General features: G+C 43.5%; 1 protein-coding gene across 1 annotated transcript; it reads left to right on the top strand.

Moving 5' to 3' along the window:
• Positions 1–371: 371 nt before the first annotated feature.
• On the top strand, positions 372–22,573 carry PANK4 (pantothenate kinase 4 (inactive)). Its single transcript, XM_057417468.1, has 22 exons — positions 372–401; positions 1,825–1,962; positions 2,547–2,887; positions 3,106–3,203; positions 4,792–4,874; positions 5,226–5,434; positions 7,328–7,511; positions 8,020–8,112; positions 9,259–9,412; positions 10,311–10,492; positions 11,968–12,049; positions 13,138–13,238; positions 15,088–15,243; positions 16,001–16,113; positions 16,618–16,705; positions 17,528–17,679; positions 18,508–18,563; positions 19,109–19,158; positions 20,417–20,524; positions 20,967–21,067; positions 21,530–21,598; positions 22,154–22,573. The coding sequence occupies exons 1-22, from the start codon at positions 372–374 to the stop codon at positions 22,365–22,367; spliced, it is 2,802 nt and encodes a 933-aa protein (XP_057273451.1). The 3' UTR covers positions 22,368–22,573.
• The last annotated feature ends 1,234 nt before the right edge of the window (positions 22,574–23,807 follow it).

Raw genomic sequence — 23,807 nt, 5'->3', positions numbered from 1 at the left:
CCCTCTCCCTTCTCCACTCTCTTAGCAGCAAGCTCCAAGCTGAACTCAGCACTTGGGATAACGGCACCCAGTGCCTAGAAATCCCGACACCCAAAGACAAGAACAGAGTAAGTATCTGCTGTCTGTGACCACAAGGGCAAAGAGCTGAGAAGGTCCAAACTCCTATGGCAGTGGTTATATAGAGATAAGAAGGGAAAGGCTCACTGCTGACTGTCCTCTTCCCATTTTATGTTACAGCTCAGGAAACCCATTGCAGAGAAACTGCGTCGTGATCAGAATAACAGCAGCATCAAGCAGCTGAAATTGCTCCTGGGGAAGGAGTTCCAGAGATACTAGCCCAACTCCAAGCTGGAGAAGCCAACAACCTGGAGATGACTGTCAACGACAGAAATGCAGCCAAGGTAAGTACATCCCGCAATGACACTTGCTGCCCTTACTTTTAGACAAAACTCCAGCCTAAGTCTCCCTGTGTAACACTTCTCTCCTCCTCTGCCCTTTCAGCTTCTGCAACATCTGCCAAAAGCCTACAGCAGAACATTTGTGAAGCGGATGCCTGCTACACGAGGAGGAGCTCTGCAATTCCTGAATCTCCATTCAGCAAACACCAAAACCCAGCAGAAGCTCATCTGCTATTTCCAGAGGTCACAAATGGTGCCTAAGAATTCTGGTGCTGCTTCTGCACCTGCCTCAACCCACTAGCCACCTGCAAACCAAGCAGCACTGAAACCTTCCTGCAGCCTCGGGAGGCCTTGGTAGACCAAGACTACCTTTATGTGCTTCCTGGATACTTGCTCATATGCCAGAGATCATGACTTACTGTACAAGTCCTCCCACTCCTCTCATGAGTAGGAAGAACGTTTTCCTTTAGCAGAGCGTTACTATGCTCGGATGTCTGCTTCCCTTCTTCCAGGAGGACAGAAATGATCCCACCATGTGGACAGAAAGTTATTCTAAAAGAATGTGAGCTGTAATCCTCCTGCGAGGATGACGGAGGAGATGTTCAGAGAGGAACACTGACTATTCTTAACCTTAGTGAGGTTGTACGTGTAGATCTGTTGGGAACGCAGTAACTTCTAAGACGTTCAGGCTAGCTTTTTCAAAGTGTCCATTCAGGAGGAGCCTCTTTCTCTGACCTACCTCACTTGAGACTCCCGTATTCCAGGCTACTGCACTGCCTGGCTGTGGGGACCCAAGGTGGCTCAAGCAGAGCAGCAGGTCTAACTGGACACCTTTGAAAACCTAGCTTCCCTACGGGGGCCATAATGGGCTCTACAATATTTGTAGACTGTATTGAGCATGCTCTGGAAATGGTTAAACCATAACTCAAACTATGTAGAGGAAATTCCTCAGGATGTCTTGCTCACAGAGTCAGAGTACTGCTTGTGAGATGCAGGATACGTGCGCCTTTTATAAAGGCAAAAGCTCAGTTTTATATCCTTGTAGGAAAGAAGGTTCTGGCTGTGTTGTCGAGTTTACAAGATATATTTATCAAAGTCTTTCATGAAAGGCAGGTGTACAAATTGTATTTAGTCTGTGGGGAGAATGTGAATCATCACTATCCTTGGAGGATGCTGTGACATGTTATGCGTGAGCTGCACCAAGTGTATATAACCTGTGCCACGAATTACCTTGGATTTCAGAAGCTGCAGAAACTTTTACCAGTACAAAAATAAATAAAAATCTAGTAACAAATCCAGCAAGTTATTCTTTCTTAAGTAGTTCACGCAGCTAATGTCCCCGGGGGCCCCTGGGCTAAAGGGCACGAGACAAAGATTTCAGTGACAGTTGGTATTTCATTGTCTCACCAGTTTCGTGCCCATTCAGAACCCCTGCAATGCTGTTTTTCACAGCCGTAGCAAACCTTCGCTGTCCCAGTGCGAGACAAAGCCAGAGGCGTGCCTCAGCAACAAGTTATTTAGAAATTCAGAGCCAAGAGACTTGCCAGCAGGGGTCACCGCGAGGGTGAGCTCAGAATTGATGCCGAGTCCCAAATCTAGGGAGTAGTTTTGATTAATAAAGTTTGCTGAGGCACTTAACCATGGAATCCCAGACTGGTCTGGGCTGGAAGGGACCTTAAAGCTCCTCCAGCTCCAACCCCTGCCACGGGCAGGGACCCCTTCCACTGGAGCAGCTTGTTCCAAGCCCCGTCCAGCCTGGCCTTGAACACTGCCAGGGATGGGGCAGCCACAGCTTCTCTGGGCACCCTGTGCCAGCGCCTCAGCACACTCACAAGGAAGAGCTTCTGCCTAAGAGCTCATCTCAGTCTCCCCTCTTTAAGTTTAAAGCTATTCCTCTTATCCTGTCCCTAGACATATAAAAAGTACCTCTCCAGGATTCTTGTAGCCCCTTTAGGCACTAGGAGGTGCTCTAAGGTCTACGTCTTCCCTCCTCCAGGCCGACCCAGCCCAGCTCTCTCAGCCTGGCTCCAGAGCAGAGCTGCTCCAGCCCTCGCAGCAGCTCTGGGGCCTCCTCTGGCCTCACTCCAACGGCTCCACGTCCCTCGTGTTGTGCCGTGCTACATTTCGTGTTCCTGTGGCGTGCATCAGGTCACAAACACCCTGAGGCGCAGGGGAATTCAACTCTACGGGTTTGCCTGGCGGGAAGACACATACGGCTGCTCTGCAGGCAGGAGTCAGCGCGGCTCGGGCCTCGCTGTGCGGGGGTATGAGGAGGCCCCACCGGGTCTCGCAGGCCCTGAGCTGTCCGGTGGGGTGCGACACTGTCCAAGCACGGGACGCTGGGTGTCCACGGGCGGTGCCGGTGTTCTCCTGCCGCCCCTCTGGATCCGCTCTTCCCTTGGGAACATCCCGCTCCCCCCTGGGGAGAGGCAGCGCCGGCGGGTCGGGCCGGCCGCCCTGGCGGAACAGCGTACTGTCCTGTCAGAAGGGTAACGGGGCCTGGAGGCCGGCGGGCCGGTGCAGACCCCCTGGTAGCTGGCCGCGGCGAGCAGGGCCCGTCACCCGGTCCTCCGTGCCCCCGGAACACACCTTGAAGAAGGAGCTGGCAAAGCAGGAGGGGAGCGGGTTGGGACTGCAACAGCCGTTGTCTGTACTTGCGCCCTCAGTCACCCCCTTGAAACACCCCATGTCCTGTACACAACCGGAGAACAGTATTCCTGGTGTACAACAGCCTGCACCAAGGGACAGCTGGAGTACTGCACATCCAAGTGACACCTGAGCACGGCAGCAGGGAGCTGGGCTGCGGTGGCGGCTGGCCTGGGCACCCTGGGCTAAGCCTGTTAAGGAGTAGGGATTAGCATTCATTCTGTGGAGAGCGGCAAAGCCAGGTCAGATTCACACCTTTCGCTTCCATTTTATACTTACTAGGTTAGTGGAACTATTTACTAAGAAAACCAGGCAAGTGCTTTTCAGCCACAGTACACTGGTACTACTGCCAGCCTCCATTAGTCCTCTGATTAATGTTGCTCTGGGTGGTGGAGACTTACTGTATAGTGGGAAGAATATATGCACCATAATACACAGTCTTGCATCACAAGTCCACCAGGTCCTTCAGAAGATACTTGTTTCATGCCTGATAAAATAACAGCTGGATTTGGTCTTTTCTGGGGATCAGAGTGGAATTAGAGTTGTGGGATTAGTTACAAAGCCTAGTCACATCTCTCAGCTGGTGTTGCAAAGGTATTTAAATGCTCAAAACTAGGAGAGGAAGGGGAGGAAGTGTAAAGCTGTGCTTTACATACCATTTACCTGGTGATAAATTACTGATGTACATGCGTCATTCTCAGTGTTGTGCAGTGAGACATTCCAGCACAAGCTCCAGAATTCCTTTAGAAGGTTTGGAAGGAAGTTTTTCCTCATAGGGCAGAGCTACTAAATTCAGTTTTCTTAAAAACCAAGCTAAGAAAATAAGAAAACCCTCACCTTCAAGCAACAAGCTAGAATAGAGTATACATTTTGTTAACCAGAAACTTTAATGCATTGGCTAGTACACTGATGTAAGGTCAGGAAAGCTTTGCTGCTTTTGATGCTTTGAGTGTCTGTCAGTGATCACTAAGTTGACCTCACTTAAATTTTGCTGGAGAAAGCCCCCAGAAGGCAACAACTTGTGTTTATTTGAGCACCATGCAAGAGCTGAGAGTACTGTTGCAGGCAAAGCTATAAGCACTATCTGATTGTTAACACGCCCATGCTGCATTTCTCGATGACGTTTGTTTATAAGGCAGAGCATTGGGCTACTGAATTTACTCATCATGTTAAGTTATTTACTTGTGGGACTTCAATTTTAACCCAGTGGTTGGTCATAATTACTTCCTGTCTTGTACAAAGCATGTTCTACAAGATGTGTGGTAAACTTGCTGAAAGGGGTGACATGCCAAAGACTTGGCAAGAGACAAGTAATGCACACAGACTTAAATTCAACTACACATTAGGCCTGTAACAACAAGAGATACTGACCACCTGACTGCCTTGTGCTCCTGTTCCAAGAGCAGGGTTGCCAAGTTAGAACTGACCCTCTGTACAGATAAGGGTGGTTATGGTCTGCAGCCCAGGGTATTTTTAATGCAGAGTTAAAATTAAGGGCTTCTCTCCAACAAAGAAAAAAAGCAGAGCTTTTTCCTATAGAAAGTGCATTCAGAATTAACCATGCCAGATCAGTTTCTAGACCAGGGTTCTTTGGCTCGCTGCATTTTGCATTTAGCTTAATTATATCTGGCTTTAACTGATGAGATCTTAAAAACCAAGAACCCTTAGATAAAGCAAACGTACATAAATTATATTGTTTGCTCTGAGGTGAGACATTAATCATAATCTGTCATCTTCTTATTGACAGGTGGCTCATTAACCAAATTGGCTTATTATTCAACTGTGCAGCACAAAGTGGCTAGAGTGAGATCCTTTGATCATTCTGGAAAGGTGAGAATTTTATCATTCATCAGTTGCATGGGGTTGAATCATGCGAGTGAAGTACCGGACTGGCTTCTCACAGTAGAATACAAGTTTCATCTGAAACTCATCTAGTAACTTGTCCTGTATGAAGCTTTATCTGGAACTTTCTTATCGTTTAAGTATGCTCTTTGTAATGTCTGTTATTCAGCTTAAGGAGAATTAATATCGTTGAAAGAGCTTGGGATGTTACGTTTTTAATAGCATTAACAGTTTCAAGACAAAGGAAGCACAGAAATTTATGTTCAGAAATTCAGCATAACCTTGTTTCTCAAGGAAGGCTTCTGAATGATCTGTAATAAACTCTTTTCTCTCTTAAAGGACATAGAAAATGAACCTTTGTATGAAATAACTGTTCAGGAGGAAATTACAGCTCGACTTCACTTCATTAAATTTGAAAACACTTATATTGAAACCTGCCTAGATTTCATCAAAGACCATCTTGTCAATACAGAGACAAAAGTCATCAAAGCTACAGGTGGTGGTGCCTATAAATTCAAAGATCTTATTGAAAAGAAATTGGGTTTGAAGTAAGTAGAACTATTTAAACTTAGTTACAGGAGTGTATAATTTCTTTGAGTTTTTAGAAGGCTAACTTGCCACTTTGCCCATCCACCCTCAGAAGCCACCCATGCCACAAGATAGCACTATCATGAGCTGACACAGCAGAGATGCAGGCATAGAGCCAACAGGCAGGAGCACAGGGTTCAGGAGAAAGCAAAAACAAGAAAGCAAGGTCTTATCACAGCTTTTTTTCTAGAAAGGATCCATTTTTAAGTTACATTAATCTATTCCGATTGCAGTTTTTAGTTCTCACCTCTCAACTTTAGCAGCACTTCAGTGATAGTATCCTGACTATCAGGAGCATGCTTTGGACATACCGTTAGACTCTAATGGAGCAGAGCTCCAAATGCACAAAACTGTCAGTGGTATATAAAACAGAGTCATATTGGAAATCAAGTAGTTGGTAATTTCATTAGTAACAAGAATTTTCACTGGGAATCCTTGATCCATTACTGTGTTTAAGTGTGTCAGACCTTCTACTTAAATTTTAAGAAGAAATCCACTTGACAACTATTACTACAAACCAAAATATTATTAGTAGACACTTTTTTTCCTGATATACCTAATCTCTGTAATTGCCTAAGCTCTCAAGCGTTCCAAAAGCCTCTAACATTTTTCTGTGCATGCTCAGAAGTAATTAATATCATACAGCAACTTATTGCATAGCTCCTATATAAACTTCATGCAGAAGCATAGGCTTGCAGGAGACTAAAGGGCAGTCTCATGAATCCACAGCCTCATAAAGTTACAGTTACACACATCTTTATCAAACACCACAAGCTAAAAAGATACTGTGGGTACAGATAAAAATATCATTATAATTTATACCAATGTTAAACATACCTGATGTTACTACTGAGAACTCCAAGGCTCCTCTCCCACTGCAGTTCCATAAGGCACTGTGGTCATCTTCTTTTATACTACTTTTCCAAATTACTTTCTTGTCCTGATAGGCAGGATTCTGTTAACTCTTTTTCAAACCAGCCTACATCAGTACCTTACTGGCTGGTGCTAATCAAGTCAAGGAGGCAATTCCCACTTCTCATGTGGGGCACCTGGTCTTTGTTTCTTTGGTTTTTACTTTATCATGACATACTTAATTGGTCCACAGGCCCAAAAAGCAGCACCTTCTCCATCCTGACAAACATTCTGTATTAGTTGACGTGAATATCTGTGCTTGGTTTGTGTTTTCAACAACTCTTGTGATATTTCATGTGAGAAATTTACCATAAATCAGTAACAATATATAAGATATAGAAGTTTACAGAAGTCAGTGTTAGCTGGCTTAACTACATCATTCACCTTATTGAAATTATGTATCATATTCCCAAGCTCCATATTCAGGATATATACTGTTATGAATCCTATTATTCTTGTAAGAAGTCTTTTTTTTCTGTGTTTAGCAATCCCAATAGTAGGCCCCTCACAGTCACTTCAGTCTGTCACAGACAAGTGCTGAAGTGTTTTTTCCTCTATTGAGAAGGAAGAGGAAGAGTGATAGAAAAGTATTCCGTGTTAGGAAATTTTGTTAGGCTACTTTCCAGATTAGTTTCCTGACCTACTTTGTTGCAGGGGTGCACATATGCTTGTGCTAGCACCAGTGCCCTAAAGAGGCGGTGTAAACAGGCAAACAAGGGAGCAGGATTATTTTTAATGACAGCACGATTAATGTAAGATTAAAGTTACCGTGTAACTCCAGTCTAACTTTGGCCCGTGTGTACTGGCATAGAGGATGAACATCAGAACATATGCAGAAGTAGGTTTCATGTTTTAAGAGAGCTGGACTTGCCATGCAGTGTGGGTTACTATCTCCTGTTCTTACATTTACGTAAGGGGTTTTTTCTTCCCTTTCCCCTCAGAGTAGATAAAGAAGATGTAATGACCTGTCTAATTAAAGGATGCAACTTTGTGCTAAGGAACATACCCCATGAAGTGTTTGCATACCAGAAAGATTCAGATACAGAATTCCGATTTCAGACGAATGACCCAAACATTTTTCCTTATTTACTGGTGAATATTGGCTCTGGGGTTTCTATAGTGAAGGTGAGTAGTTGCTAAAATGTTTTATTGTAGAATTTGATAAAGGTGATCTGAAGCATCTTGCTTTTTTAGAGTAGTAGTTGTTTCTAATAATGCTTAGAAAGAAAATTTCTCAATTTCCCTTTCTTACAGAGTTATGAATGCTTTTTCACTCACTCCCATAGTTTCTTTTTAATCACATGTAATTTGGTGTTTAAAGAAGTTGTTATATTAACTGATAAGGACAAAGGCTGTCAGATCAAAGTGATTTTTAATATTGGTTTGGTTTGATACACTATGGAGGGGACCAAGTTTTATGTCTGTATTTAGGGTTATTGGCCAAGAATTAAATACAAACATTTCAGGAACTGCTTAGGGTATGAGGAACATGCACTTCTCACCTGATAGTTACATAGTTAAAGAGTTCCACCTACACGAATTCCACTGTTCAAAAAAACCCATGTGTTCTCATATGTAAGTGTTTGTAGTTAAAATAGGACTTTCTAGAAAATATGCCTTGTTTTATTAACAGGTAGAAACAGAAGACAAATTTGAATGGATTGGAGGGAGCTCAATTGGAGGTGGAACCTTCTGGGGTCTTGGAGCACTGCTTACAAAAACAAAGGTATCAAAGTGTCAGTTTTAAGGGATGTGGGATTAAATGAGATGCTAAGAGGAAGCTGGAAACGTTAGAATGACAGTAGGGAGAAATAATTATTTTAAAATAGGTTTCTGTGGGAAACCAGAAGTCTAACATTGGAGTACTAAAAAAATGAAAAAAATTATGTGTCTCTTGGCGTGTTTCACTTTTTATTCGAAGATTTGCTCTCCTGGTGCAGAAACAGAGCAGGCAGCTCTGCAATGCTCAGAACAATTTCAATACTCTCCATAGGTGCTTGTGGTCCCACACTGTTAGATAACAAGGCTGAGTCCTTGACTTATGTTCATATTTTCAAAGGAATCTTTAAATGCAAAAAGATACTGGTAGAATGTAGGGCCAAAAAGGGTAAGATGATCATTAGTGGCAAAATAATTATCCTGCTTGGGCTTGTCTGCAAGGATGAGCACTGTTTGTAGTGCGGAGAATAGCCTCCTCAAAGTGGCCTGTCAATTTTCTATGCTCTTGTTCAACATGAAATGCCCACCTAATTCCTTCCACATGGTCTGCAGAAGAAAAGCAGAGAACACCCAATTACTGTAAAATATCTGGGAACAGAGAGGAGGAATTCTACCTCTCTGTTTCACACTATGGTTTCAGGGGTTCATCACTTCAATCCCAGCTTGGTGATCTGCCAGAATAAGGCCTGGTTTAGTACTGTTCTGCCTAACTCAGCTCTTAAATCATGCTGCTTTTTCCTGTCTCAAAGATCCATGTGGTTTAAATAGGTGTTCCTAAATGTCAGCAGTGTACAGAAAGCTAAAGCTGCATATGCATCAAATAAGAAAATGTCAAAGGGAAGACCCATACTTGCAATAATTTGTTTGGTGCTTTTAAAAGTTAATCTTAGAACATGATAATATGTGCTCTTAATGCTTCCTGATTTTGTAGAAGAGGAGAGTTATGCTTTTCATCATTAAAGGAGCTTTGCTTAAGACCAGTCTGTCTGATAAGATAATGGACTTAATTACTATTAGGAATAAGGCACCCTTTGCTGCCAGACTGATTCTAAGACAAGCCCAAACCAGTAAAGGTGCTGCAGAACTCTGGGTTTATGGGCAAGGTTCTCTGTCTGTCCAGGAAAGCTGGAGTAACTCTGCCTTTCATCCTCAGAAATTTGATGAATTGCTGCAACTTGCTTCCAAGGGACAGCACACAAATGTAGACATGCTGGTGAAAGATGTATATGGAGGAGCCTACCAGACCCTGGGCCTAAGTGGAAATCTGATTGCTAGCAGCTTTGGGAAATCTACTACAGCTGATAAAGGTATCAGTGTATAAAAGATCTACTCAAGATTTGGTATAGATTAATTACTTTATATTTCCTGGATTTGCTGCTTGTGCTAGGTTCAACACTTAAATGGATGGAAAAACAGTTGCCAGCTTCATCAGCATAAACATACCTTGCCTTAGCCATTTCCCCGTGCTCAGCTGAGAGGGGACTTGGAGCACTGCTTGTGTTGCTCAGTTACTTAGAGTCATGATTCAAAACTAATAAGGAGAAGAAATGCCACCATCTCCTCTGACCCTTGGGAATCTGCTGTTCATAATGATCTAACAAGTAGAGCTGGAAAATAACCACCACTCCTTTCCATCATCTTGCCTACATGTGTTTTGCCTGCACAATATTTTATTTGCTAAATCACATTTCAGTTTGGGATTGCATAATTTCAGGCAAACAAGAAAAATAGTTCTCTAGTTAGCCTACTGGGAATTCATTCCTGTGGGAAATACATGTGGCTTTCTTGGTCCAGAAGAGGACCCATGGCAGTGATTTACTGTCATTTGCAATTTTATTTGCATTATTATTTGCTGCAGCTCATCTCAGGTCAAGCTGGATGGATGAACCATCATCTGTGGTTCCTAGAGAGAAGAAATGGAGTTCTTGCCATTGCTGTTGGCCTTTCAAGCAGGTTTCTTTCAAGCAATGTTTAACAGAGGCTTAGAGTCTTACATGATATCTTCACTCAAATATAAACTCCTTGTTGTTTGAAGTACTTTTTAGTAAGAGATGTTTTGGGGATGTGAGCACCTTTCCATACCCATAGAGATTGGTCGCACTGGATATTTTTTCCTCCACCTGTAGGCTGTCTGTTAGAGAAGCACAGTCTACCTGAGGATTCTTCATCTGTGTTTCAATTAGTTTACTATTTCTTTCCTTTAAGAATTTTCCAAAGAAGATATGGCAAAAAGTTTACTACATATGATCAGCAATGACATTGGTCAGCTCGCCTGCCTCTACGCTAAACTCCATAACTTAGAGAAGATATATTTTGGAGGATTCTTTATTCGAGGTCACCCTGTTACTATGCGCACAATAACCTACAGTATCAACTTCTTCTCCAAGGTAATGAAGCAGAGATTTTCCTGATAGCAAAGTCACAATTTTAGTTATTTTTCTAGGTTGTTGGGGGACTTTAATAAGTGGAATTACACATAAAGTAAGCGTAGAGGTCTGCTGGTTAGGTAGGCAAGTAGGGCTATAAAGATCTGTTGTGGGAGGGGTAAAATCAATGTGAAATGTCTGGGAGTTCTGTCTGGCCTCTCTTTCTCTCCCTCCCTCTCCCTCTTTATTATTAGTTTTTGATTGACAGTCTGTCTTGTAGCTGCCAAGTAATGAGTTTTCACTATTCTCTTCATAGCTAACATTGTTATTCAATTCCTCTTGCTGACTTGCATCTATTTCTTTTCACCCCCTAGGCTATGCAATGTGGGATAGTTCTGCTGAGATAGTTAGTGTGGTGGCTTTGTTGTTCAAAAATACCCAAAACCCCCAGAACAAATGAGCCCTAGTTCTTTACAGGTTTTGAAGATGTGGAAAATGCTGAAGATTTTTCACAAGAAAAACTGTCAAGTCCAAAAGCTCACTTAGTGGTTCTTACAGGGAGATTAGTTCTGCACTTTTGTAATTTGATAGAATAGGCAGGACCATTTTTTTTCTCTTCTCAATGCTTTGGGCAAGAGACTCCTGTATGCTGCTTTCCCCCCCCTTTATTTTGCCATTGTGGTCCCTTTCTGTAAAACTGTTGGGTTTCGAGAAAACTATTGCAAAACTGCAGCTTTAGATTCTTGTAAGAATAGCTTCATCTATTTAGTGATTCACATCGCAGTCTCTCCAGGAATTGTAGCTGACCTCAGTGTTAGCTGTTGTTCCAGCGGCTGCTGCAGATGTAGCTGGCTCTCCTGTACAGAAAGCAGTGTCTCACCCAGCCCTGCCTAGGAAAGCTAAGGGACCCTGCTGCTAGGATGGAGGGTGTTCTTATTCTCCCTAACATTCACGTATTATATTAACAATTAAATGAATTTGATGGGGGAAATGCTTGTCTATGGATAATATACAGAGTGTCCGCATGTTGTCGAACAGCAGTGTAATGAAACCAAGGTAATGAACAATGTCTCAAATGTGTACAGTGCACAGTGGCACACACTTAGGTTGGTGACCTAGAAATCAGATGACCTGATATTGCCAGCGTGTTTAAGCAAGAGGATTTGAATATTCATGGCGTGATGCAGTGGTCTTTTCTAGTGGAGGCACTGGCTTCCCTCTGCTTCTGTGGTTGTGCAGGCGTAGAATACACACCACTTCTGCATGTATTTTTTTCCCCAGCTGTTTAATAACTGTGGAATGATGTTTGTAAGCAGTTCCTCCTGAAGCTGTGTTTCAGAAGCACCATTAAAGTTACTGAATGTATTAGAATATAGCACAAATTAATATTACCATCTTTTAGTTGTTTCTATTAAATTTAAGTGTAAAACTAGTGACAAAGAAGTACATATTAGCCAGCAGGGACCATCCAATTGCAATGTTTCATATTGTGGCAGGGAGAGGTTCAGGCATTGTTCCTGAGACATGAAGGCTACCTGGGAGCCATTGGGGCATTTTTAAAAGGAGCTGAACAAGACAGTAAGTACAGCACTGCTCTGTTCTGTATATGCTGTGTTCTGAAATGTCAGTGTAATGTCCAAGTTTCTCTTAAGAGGCTGCATGTAAGTTTTTGCCCAAATAAATACCTTTGACACTAATAAACACAGATGCTGGGCTTTGGTTTTATATATCCTGGCAGGGACATCTTAATTTCTCACCATTTCTCCTGCTCAGCTTTGAGAAGCCAGCAGGATTTCTGCAGAGAGCACTCATAACTAAATCAAGTTGGGGAAATGTTGTTTCTGAGAACTTTCCTCCTCTTTAAGAAGCCAGCTTCTGAATTCAGTTAATGCACTGAAGAAGACTGTGTTCCTTTGAGAGAGAAAAGCCTCACACATTTATGAAGGATGAGACACTTCTGTCCAGCATTCTTTGGGTTTAGGGTGCTTTGGTTGAACTCTGCCATTTGTCTTTTTCTTTATTTCTTGCTGATGCACAAGCAAGCCAGTAAGTATATTAGTTAGAATGGAACATAGAGAGGTTGTTAATGGTACTTAGTAAGTATCAAGTAGACCTTAGAATTATGGATGTGGAATAATTTTCATACCCATTTTGTAGATATGGGCAAGGAACCAGCTACTGAGGAATTACAGACGTTGCTTTTGCAGCATATACTGTACATCTCAAGTTGATTAAACTTATTTCTAAAAACTTTTTAGAAGTAACTTTAGTGTTTGTGTGGAACTTACATTGTGCTTTAGTGATTACATTTTGTTAATACTGGATCTAGATTTAGAAACAAGAAATCATGATTAGCAATAGGGCTTTGAAGGCATGCTGGTTATAGCCCTTAATGGCAAGGGAAGGGGGTTAAAAAAAGACTGATTTTACAGCTGTTGTCTTATGTCTCATTCAGATTGAAGCTCTTCAGAGCTAGGTAATTCACTGAGTGGTTGAAATGTTTCTTTAGAGGGTTGGAGGGGAAATTGTTTACTTACAAAGACAAGGGAAGATGGCTTTGGTAGTGAGGCACCTTCTCTGAAGGGATGCTAGCTCTAGACTCACTCATGGGAGTATTCTCAGTTTTATTTTCAGATTATGTGTGTTTCTGTCTTTCTCTTTTCTAGATCCAAATCAGTATAGCTGGGGAGAGAATTACGCTGGGAGTTCTGGTCTTATGAGCACATCCCCTGATGTTTACCCTATGCAGAGAACAAGGAGTGGTACAGTATGTGGTTGTCTTTTCTAGAACTAAGTGCTTTCTCTTAGTAATGGTTATTTGAAAACAGATGATTATTCTCAAGCTGGTTGCTTCCTGCCACTGGGGCTCCTTCTTACCAAAAAAGTGATTAATATGGTGTCTTGTATTGTGTGATGTTGTCTTGTGTGATGGTTTGTTGTAATGTCTCATAAAAACAGATGGTGGCTGCTACTTTGTCTTGGTGTCCTTCACCAAAGTGGGGTGGGGGGAACATTCATCTCTTACTGTTTCTCTGAAGTAGCTGAAATATTGTGCTTCAGAATTTTGAATTCGATGTTCCCCTGTCTTTAAGCAGCTTTTATTTACTTCCTATGAGAAGAGATATATATAATTGGACAGAAGAGTATGAGCCCAGTCATCTCTTAAACACACTGACAATACAGTAATTCCGATTGCACAGTGAAACTGGCATCCAGTAAGCACCCAGAAAATACCTTCAGGTTCTTAAACTATTCTAATACTTCATCTACTGAAGTGCTTTTGAAAGGAGCTAGAATAGTGGAGCTCATTGTTTTACTGTGTTACTAGTCTGCATGTCAGTGTTTTTCATGTCAAGTTTGCTTAAATGTCCTCAACCAATGATTTATCTCTTTCCAGTTTTCAGGAATTGGTTTCCTTGCTATAGGGAATGGGGTGGGAGAAGCAGGTCTTGGCTTTGGTTCATTGTTTTCTGTTAGTTGCTCAGCTTTTTTAGGCCTGAAGACGAGGTGCAGAGCTCTTACTGAATGGTTTCCCATATAAGTCCACTATGAGCTGCAGATGATGGATTTTGTGGGTTGTGCCTGTATGTAAAAACATCGAGTTCTCAGCTCTGCCATAACTGAAATTGGGTTAATAAATTTGTGGATTGCAAGTGTGACCAAAAAATAACACCCCCATCCTTCTTAATGAGAAAATGTATTACAGATTTTAAAAGCATTTATGCAGAGGTAATGATCTGTTGTTTGTCAAGCCTTTACTCTGTGAGAGATGATATTTTTTCATGCTGGCAATGGTATAAGAGTGTCAAACCAGCTGTAATGTGCTGTCCACAGCTGCCCCATTTTGAATTCTTCTATTGCTTGGCACTCACTTTGTTCACATAAAGTGGGATCTCTTTGCAACAGTCACAGTTCACTAATGTCTACTTTCCAGCAGTTGAATTAATACTGAAGACACTTGTTCTGTAACAGCCACTTTAGTGTGTGTGCACAAAGACCTGTCACTTTGTGGGCTTTAATCTTTACTTAGGCTGAGTGTTTCTGTTGGCAGATGCGATGTGATTAGGTAGTTGTATAAAGTACAGATAAACGTGCTCAGGTTTTTTCAGATGCAAGAAATAAGGCACACTTTCGGTACAGAGCTGTGTAACGACGCATATTTCACATTAAATTAATCTGTGTCCTTAGAAATCTGATCCCAAGCATTGTTTTTACAAGACATGAGGAAAAGTTTTGGGGACTTACCAGGACTCTGAAAGGGAAGTTGTGAAGCAACATAGCAGCATTCCTTTACAAATAATCCTGTGCTCAGCTCTTTGTGCTCCTTGAACTTGATAGCCCAGCAGATCTGGGGAGGAAGGGAAGGAAAATAATAATAAACTAGAGGGCCTATAGTAAGTTTTCAGCCTGAAGCTTTGATAATCTCCGTCTGCAGGATGGGCACAGATAAATAATCCATGCAGGGGAGTGGATTATTTATGGTGACATAAAGTTGTCTACAAACTTGTCACTCTCAGCTGTGGATGGACGGACTTCTGTAGCCCTTGTACAAGTAAATCTGTTATGAGTCTATTTTTGAGTAAGTCCTAATAAATCTCTTTCATTTTTCCACCTAGTTTGACATGCTTGAAATGGATAGGTTGGAGAGACCGCTTGTGAACCTGCCACTGTTGAAAGACCCATCAACCTATATTCCAGACACTGTTGACCTCACAGATGATGCCATGGCCAGAAAATATTGGCTCACCTGCTTTGAGGAGTCTCTGGATGGGGTAAATATCACAAACAGTCATATGTGTGAGTGACACAAATATTTAGTATATAAATCTTCTGTGGACCAGCATGTTAACCCTGCAAAATGCACCTGCTGCGTGGAACCTATTGTGTAAAGGTTTGTGTTCTCTGGTGGTGCTTTTAAAACATCTCTCTTAATGACACTTACCACCTCTTCATACAGAGCTGGCAAGCAGGATGGTCAGGCCATCAAAGGCCAGAAAGGCCAAGCGTTAGGGCCTTGGCCCTAATCAGGCATGAGGTATTGCTTCTGCATTGTAAAACCGATTCAGTCAGTGCCTGCTAGTATTTAAGAGCTGTTTATGCTTAATAAACAAATCAGAAACTTCATGAGTGAGTGTCAGGAGGAAAAGGGCTGGGAAAAACCCATACTGCAGTAAAGAGAAAGACACAGTGGGTTAATGCAGACTGTTAAATTCCTGCCTGTTTCTCCTTTTATGTGTGTGTGCATGTTATTTTTTTCCCTCCCTCATGTAAGTAAGTTGTGTTTAATTTCTGAAAGTACAGTCTTGAAAATGAAGCTGAAATCCTTTGGGAAGACAGGAGGTATTTAAAATTAACTATTCTTTGGTGGCTGGAATAAAGGAAAGCTGGAAGATGCTGTGTGGGAGGGACTAGATACATGCAGGCACTGAAGAGCAGATGGAGGGGTTATTTCTCAGGCTAAACTTCAGATCAGTTACATGGAGGAAGAATTCATGTGGTAACTTGTGTCTTGCCTCGTTTCCCTGCCAGGTGGCAAAGCGTGCTGCAGCCAGCCAGCCAGACTCCATGGATGCTCTGGAGAGAGCCGAAAAGTTCCGGCAGAAGTACTGGAACAAGCTGCAGACGCTCAGGCAGCAGCCCTTGTAAGTGTCTCTGTGTTCCCTTTTCATCACTTGCTGTTTGTTTCGAGCAGAGCAAACTAAAAGCTAACGAAAAACTAACTAAAAGCTGCTTAGGTTACAAAGCAGAGCAGGCTGAAGACTGGGTAGGCCGAAGGCTTTAACAAGGTGATGTGCCAAACATCAGGTCCTCTGCACAGAACTTTTGGGTCTCGTATATTGGAATGTAATGGAAAAATTAGATGGGTTTATATTTAAAAATTTATTATTTAAAATTGCTACCTGCTTATTTAACATGGCAGCATGTTAATGCCAGTGTCCAGCTTTGCTCTGAACATCTTCCCACTCTGTATTTAAGTGACCTGTACAGCAGATTTGCCACTTAGAGGCAGTGTTTAGCACGTGTGGAATGTAAAGACTTTCAAGTGCTTGTGTGATGTGCAGTGACTTATGGAGGAAAGAGAAGAGTTTTCTTTCTATACAAGTAGTTGATCTCTTTTTTTTTCCCCCCCTTCTCCCCTTTTAAAGTGCGTATGGTACCTTAACAGTTAGAAGCCTTCTGGATACAAGGGAACACTGTTTAAATGAGTTCAATTTTCCGGATCCCTATTCAAAGGTAAGTTGTTCCCGCTTTACAGGGCGGACAACATCCAAGTTCAAGACACTTTTTCAATACTCTGAAGCTTTGTGTAAGTCATGGCTTGGGGTGGGGGGGGGTTGATAACTGGCTACCTTGCAACAGCTTTAATCAGTTGGTGGTTGTCGCTGAGGAGAAGCAATGGTAATGGGATATAATACCCTGGACTGTCAACATGCGCATGGGGAGGGTAACACTAACCATAAAAATTAACAGCTTCCATTGTCTGATACTTCTGAGAAAAGAATTGGTGTTGAGTGTGTGGTGTCTGTGTCAGCTACCAGTGTAACCAGCTCCTCCCCAAGGAGGTGTTCCCGTCAGTTTAGAACTGGGGAAGCTGGGAAGATAACTGGCTGTGTAACCCTGATCCCACTGAAGGAAAAATTCAGGAACTTTTTAACATCTGGGATGATGAAACTCTTGATGCAGAAATCAGAGATCTCCAGTGTTTGTGAGCCAGGCAGTGCTGAGCCTGCTCGTGGTAATTACCTGGGTTTGATGGGTCATGGCCCTGCAAAAGTCCCTCTATGTGCCCACTCTCCAGTCCCCAACCTGCTCAAGATCTGTTGCACCTGAACTTCTTAAGCAAAGTAATTCTTGGGCTGCACTAACAAAGCTTTTTGTTAGAATCCCAGGAAACCTTTTTCTTGATACCAAGCATGCTGATAACAGTAACTTGTTGGTCCATTAGAGGCCAAGAACGTAGAGGAGAATGCTTGAGCGTGGTCTTGCCACCGAGACAACCAGTGATGGGTAGTAAGTTCTTGTCTATAAATCCACTGTTTCATGTCTTTCTTACAGATAAAGCAGAAAGAAAATGGCATAGCCTTAAAATGTTTCCACAGCGTAATAGAGTCTTTGGATTCATTAGACTGGGAGGAGAGGCAGTTTGCTCTGGTGAAAGGACTTCTTGCGGGGAATGTCTTTGACTGGGGAGCAAAAGCAGTCTCAGAGTAGGTGTTCAATGTTTCAAAATGTTTTAAAAGTACCCTTTAAGATTCAGAATATCCAATTGTTCTTTTTTCTGTAGAGAATTAAGTGCACCAATCTAACTGTAGCTTGTATTAAACCTGCATCAGGTGTTGGCTGTTTCTTTACAAGCATTGTGTGAGGAATCTCACTTCTAGAACTTTCTTTTGGGGGGGCTGATAGTACAAATCTAAGTCTTTAAGGAAGGAACTGAGAGATACTGAGTTAAATGTCATTTAGTGCTGGATTCAAGGAACTTCATGAGACTGAACTGACAAGCAGTGCCCACATGCTGTAATATTGGTACTGACATCTTAGAACCAAGTCACCTCACTGTGGAAGTCCTCCTCACCACCCACATGTCTGGGGCTACTTTACTATCAGTTCCTGGCAGTACCTTTGAAAACCTGGGTCTGGTTATTTTAATCCCTTTTTGTGCCACACAGGTACAGCTTCAAAAACTCTTGTAGTTCAGCCTTCAGAGGAGACTGTGTCACTGAGACTTTAGCCCATGACCCCATTTTATGGTGGGCTGCAGACCAAAAGGTGTCTTTTGTGCCTGTAGTCTAGTGCCTGCAAACATCTGGGTGTTAAATTAGAGTTCTTATGCCAAAAGAAACCAGCTTCAGTAATATACATCTGAGCCTTCGGTTTTTAACCCAAGCACAAAGTATCTGTTTCTCACTCACTGGACCTGTCTACACTCCCCGTTTTAACCAGTCAGATTGCTGACTACCTGCTAAGGAAACATTTGAGCTATACTTGAGATGAAGCTGCTTAACTGCATACCCTTTATTTCCCCTCTGATGCAGCGTTCTGGAATCTGAGCCACAGTTTGGATTTGAAGAAGCCAAGTCAAAACTACAAGGTAAAGGGAGATGTGTGGTGGTGGCTGGCACTGGATGTTGTGTGCCCGGGTTTATTGTGGCAGTTCTGCTGCCCAGGTAGCTGGAAACCTCAGTGCTCGCTGGGGTGACCTGGAGCACAGGCTGCAGAGTTTGAGTGGAACGTTCCCATCTGTGTGCCAAAGGAACTGCAATCTGAAAAGCTCTCCCTGAACCGAGGCCTGAGCTGCACAGATATTCAGAATGTCTTTGCTGTTTTCATAACTGTTCTAACCCACTCGGGGAGGTAGTGTCCTGGGAGGCACAACACCGTCCATCTGGGATGGATCCTCACGCAGCCAACCTGCCTGACTTCATTGCTTTGTTAGGAAAAGCCCCTTTCAAGACTGCTCCAGTTGGGCTCTTCCCTGAATTCAGAGCTCTGAAATTCTTTGTTTAACGTTCAGAAGCCTGAGCTCAACTGCTTTAATGTTTAAACACCTGGAAAGAGCCACCTCCTGCTTTTCATAGCATGCAGAATTCCTCTTTGCCTGAAAGCCACACTAACATGATCTTGTCTATGACACAGAACGTCCCTGGCTACAAGATTCCTACAACCAGTGGCTGGAGCGACTGAAGGTATGACCCACAATCGTTACTAACCATGAGTAATTAAATACATTCATCATAAACCCACCTTATTAATCTTGGGCTTTAACAGAACCCTCTTCAGACAACTCAGAATACATTCTGGTAACCCAGTACCAGGAACTCAGCAGCCATACCATAAAGAAAGGAATAAAACGGATTAGTCTGACGCTTCATCACTTACCAAGTTTCTTAGCTGTATTCCTTCAGGTTCTACAGAGTTTGGGACCCAGTTGCTCCCAGAGCTGTTCCACAGGAACCACGTTGTACCCCTGCTTTATAAAGACATTTATTTCTATACATCTAGACCCAAAACTTTGAACACTGGGCCCAAAGGTAACATTTGGCTTGTTACTCTGGCTGAGTAGCCAGCCTAAAACCAACAGTAATGTAGGAGCTTGCTGAAGGCAATTAACTCGCCAATTAGCAAAACCCTTTCTGCCCCCTGTGATCTCTGTTGCAGCTTCGTTAGGGTTAATTGAAAAGCTTTTGTGTCTGTGTAAATCCCTGTGGGCAATGGGAGCCAAAGCTTTGCTGTGAGTAGATTATTCAAACTCCTTACATCTTAAACCAGAACCTGTCAGCTCCTCCCTTGTGAGAACCCGTGACAGCTGAGCAGTGCCAGGCACTGTCCTGACAGTGCTTTGTTAAGAATGAAGTGTTGTTCACTATGAAATTGCTGCTGCTGGTGTGAACTGGAGGGAGCCGAGTTTATAATGTCAGCTTGAGAACTGATGGAAAGGTTAACGGAGGAGAGGGAATCTCTTTGCATTTTAGGATGTCACTGCCCCCAGCAGCACATCCTGCCCTTTCCTGGCAGGGGGAATCCTGTCACCCTACAGCAGGGTAGCTTAAAACAGCCACCGAGGTAGGTGCACCCCGATGACCACCACATCACACCAGCAGCTGCTGCTCCTCCTCCAGCCTCCAAGGATGCTCCTGTTCAGAGCTGCTGTCTTTAATTCCAGTACAGGTTATATGAATGGAGGTTGAAGGGCCTCTCAAAGAAATCAGAGTTACTGAAGGCTGCTTTAAATTACTGTGCAAAGACACCACTAGGGAACTTAATTTCCCCTGAGACTGAGGGTGTGGTGTTCTGATGAGTTGTGCTGCTGCTAGAGAACCAAAATGGCCAAGTGTTTGAGGCTATAAAATGTGGGGTCTTAAAGTGAGTAGTTGTAAATAACACAGACTGTGCACTGAAATGAGCTGTGAACTCAACCCTGAATACGTTGGTTTTCTCTTTCAGGAGGGTCCCCCTCATAAATGTGCCTTAATTTTCGCAGATAACAGTGGAATAGACATAATTTTAGGAGTCTTTCCTTTTGTCAGAGAGCTCCTTTCTAGAGGGACAGAGGTGAGTGGGTTTCATTGTGAATTCACCGTGTAACAGAGCTTTGGTAATTGCCAACTATCCACCTGCAGTACTCTTGACCAGACTGGCTCCTGGCATCAAAACTGGGACTAATCCCTACCCCTGGAACTCCAAAGCCTACAAGAAAGCTGGAGATTAGCTTTGGACAAGGGCCTGTAGGGACAGGCCAAGGGGGAAGGCTTTAACCTGCCAGAGGGGAGACTGAGATGAGCTCTTAGGCAGAAGCTCTTCCCTGTGAGGGTGCTGAGGGTCGTAAGTCCCAAAATAGCAGTTAACTGAGGGAGAATGAGCTCTGGGCCTCCTGCCTTCCTCTTCGCGTTTCCTCTTCTGTACAGTAAGTCAGGGCTCGATGACTTAGACAAGCAGCTCTGCCACCACACATGCACTGCATTAACCAGTGGACTCTTCTGGACCCTTACCTCAGGTTATACTGGCCTGTAACTCTGGCCCTGCCCTGAACGATGTCACCTACAGCGAATCCCTGATCGTGACTGAGCGGATAGCAGCAATGGATCCCATCATTCAGTAAGCACATTCCCAGCCTTCATTGTGTATTGAACAGTACAGGGAAGGGAAAAGCAAGTTCCTTGTTACATATTTAGCTGTGTTTATTTGTGTCTGGAATCTGGAAGCCAGGGCAGGACTTGTACTTTCATTAAGGTGAACAATTTACAGATCAGATCTTTATTAACAACCCATAATTGTATTTCTTTTCTGTGTCTTCCCTGATGAGCACTCGAGCTGCTAAAACATGAAGCTGTGTTAGAAAGAACAGAGGCAAATGCAGAGATGTCACATACAGAGTAGCCCTGTGGAGGATACGCAGCCGACCAAATAAGCCTTTTGTTGAAGGAAGCGTTGTGTTCCCTGCTGGAACCCTAGCAGGGAAAAAGCCTTTGCAGAGCAGCCTCAGGCAGTTGTTGTCATGGGTTTAGTACCAGATTTCCATGACATTTAATGGTTTTGTCGTTGTCTTTCTTCTTCAAGATCTGCCCTGAAGGAGGAGAAGCTGCTCTTGGTTCAGACGGGTTCGAGTTCTCCGTGCCTAGATCTCAGGTATGTTGGCAAAGTCCCCATCTGTTCTTTGTCTCCATCAGCTGCAGAACGTTCCGAGACTCAGCACTGGAGGATCTCAGCCACCCTTTCCGATAGGAATCACTTCCAGACAACCAGTAACGTTGCTTAGTCTGGATTTACAGACTTGTGGTCCTGATCAGCCCTTCCTCGTTGTTGGGTATCTGCCTTATCATCGTGTGTTGAGCAGTGACACGTGGCCATGGTCAGGAGCAGCTCAGTTAAATCCGGCGCATGACCAGGAAATCCCTTCGAGCACAGGCAGTGTTCCATGTTGTTAACCTGGTTATTGTCAATTCAGTTCTCTGGGGGAACAGAACTTCCCTGTGTGTTTCCTGGGAAATCCCAAGTGTGCTGGGGATGGAGCTCTAAAACTACGATTCAGTCTCATTGCCTTTAAGAGTTCCTGTTGATTGGCATCAGTAATTCCAGCTGAAAAGCCGTATCCCACCCATTGTATGTCCAGAGCCCCTAGAACCACCCATCTCTCACTTGCGGCACGCGTAAGGTCTGTTCCTAACCAGAGCTCTCCTTCAGCCGACTGGACAAAGGCTTGGCTGTGCTGGTGCGGGAGCGCAAGACAGACCTGGTCATCATCGAGGGCATGGGCCGTGCCATCCACACCAACTACTACGCGGCTTTCAAGTGCGAGAGCCTCAAGCTGGCTGTGATCAAGAACTCGTGGCTCGCTGACCGCCTGGGGGGGAAGATCTTCAGCGTCATCTTTAAGTACGAAGTGCCGTGTCAATGATGGGGGCTGGCCCGCAGCGCCGCGGCGGCAGCAGCACGGACTTGCACTAGTTTTACTTCAACTGTAAAGAATGTATTTTTATTACAACAGGGAAAAGAGTTCATAGGAAATTCCGTATTTATATTGTGCTTTTGTGACTTAAAAAGCAACAATATGATTCACTCTATCGTATCCACCCCCAAATATATATATATGTATATCACTCATTGTTTATTTTGGTAAGTGTTTATTTTCATGCTGCAGTATTTGTGATGGAAAGATTTTATTTTTTTGTTCTGTGAGACATTCGTATAGAAATATATTTAAATGTCAACAAAACTTTTTTTATACATCTCTGCCTACTCTGCCCCAAGGACATGGCACACCCCAAGTGGTTCTAAAGAGCTAAGTCAGTCTGACATGTCGGCTTTTAAACTTAGCTCAAGTGTTTGATGCTCTTTGCAGTTAAGTTGACTGAAGGACTGATCCACCTTCTAACCTAAGAAGCATCACTTCAGCTGTGTTTAAAACAGAGCTGTCCTGATCTGGGCTAACTGGACAGCACTGGTTTACCACCATTTGGAAGAACCCGTAGCTCCTGTTGCTTTCCCTGTTTGTTCTTGTTACCAGCTGGGTTGGGAGGGGAATTCTGCAACTACATGAAATTACTCAGCCATAGTTTGATGACGTTTAGTCTTACTAAGTTACCCTCAAAGTGAACATGAAGTGCTCTGTTAAGGAGCACCCATCTGTCCTCCTGTTGCAGGCATATTAGATTCTGTTGCCTTAGTTATTTAATGCTGGGATGGGTAGGAGTTAGTCTCTTGGTTCCTGCAGTGCAGTTAAAGCCATTCCCAAGTAACTGAATTTGCCTTCTTTCCCCCTCCATGGGCTGTGCAGTACCTAAATGGAGTAATTTAACCATGAACTTTGCATCAGCCATTCCAGCTCTGAGTGGGAGAACTGTAATACACAACTGAGCCAGCTGCTCCCTTTAAGACCCAAAGATTCTGCTTTGCAAGCAAGAGGCTAATGCCCAGTCCCCACAGCCTCACCCTTCCCTGGGGAACTTGTACTTCAGCTGGCCCATAACCAGGCTTCACACTCTGGTACTGCTGGATTCCAACCTTCAGTCTTCCTCAGTAGTTCTTGACTGGGTAAACTGTTAACCCTCTATGGCTGAGCAGTGAAACCCGTCCCTGATGGGAACTGGGCAAGGACAAGTCCACATCTGGCACTTCTTATGTCCAGTAGTTCCTCAGTTGCATGGGCTCCCTCAGGGCACTGCACGGGATCCAGTTAAGTCCTACTGTTGGGGGTTACGCCTCAGCTCTCTCATTCCTCATCAGAATCAATCTTCCCAGTGAGCAGCATCTGCTCAGAATGGGGCGGTTGGTAACTGGCACGTTTCAGCAGCAGCTCTTGATGAGAACAGGCAGCTAAGAGAGAGCTTTCTGTTTC

The sequence above is a fragment of the Pezoporus wallicus genome, unplaced genomic scaffold, assembly GCF_028554395.1.
Source record: "Pezoporus wallicus isolate ANWC-B61680 ecotype Strahan unplaced genomic scaffold, APGP_CSIRO_Pwel_v1 contig_13766, whole genome shotgun sequence".
Classification (NCBI taxonomy): Eukaryota; Metazoa; Chordata; class Aves; order Psittaciformes; family Psittacidae; genus Pezoporus; species Pezoporus wallicus.
This window is presented reverse-complemented; position numbering and strand designations above follow the sequence as displayed.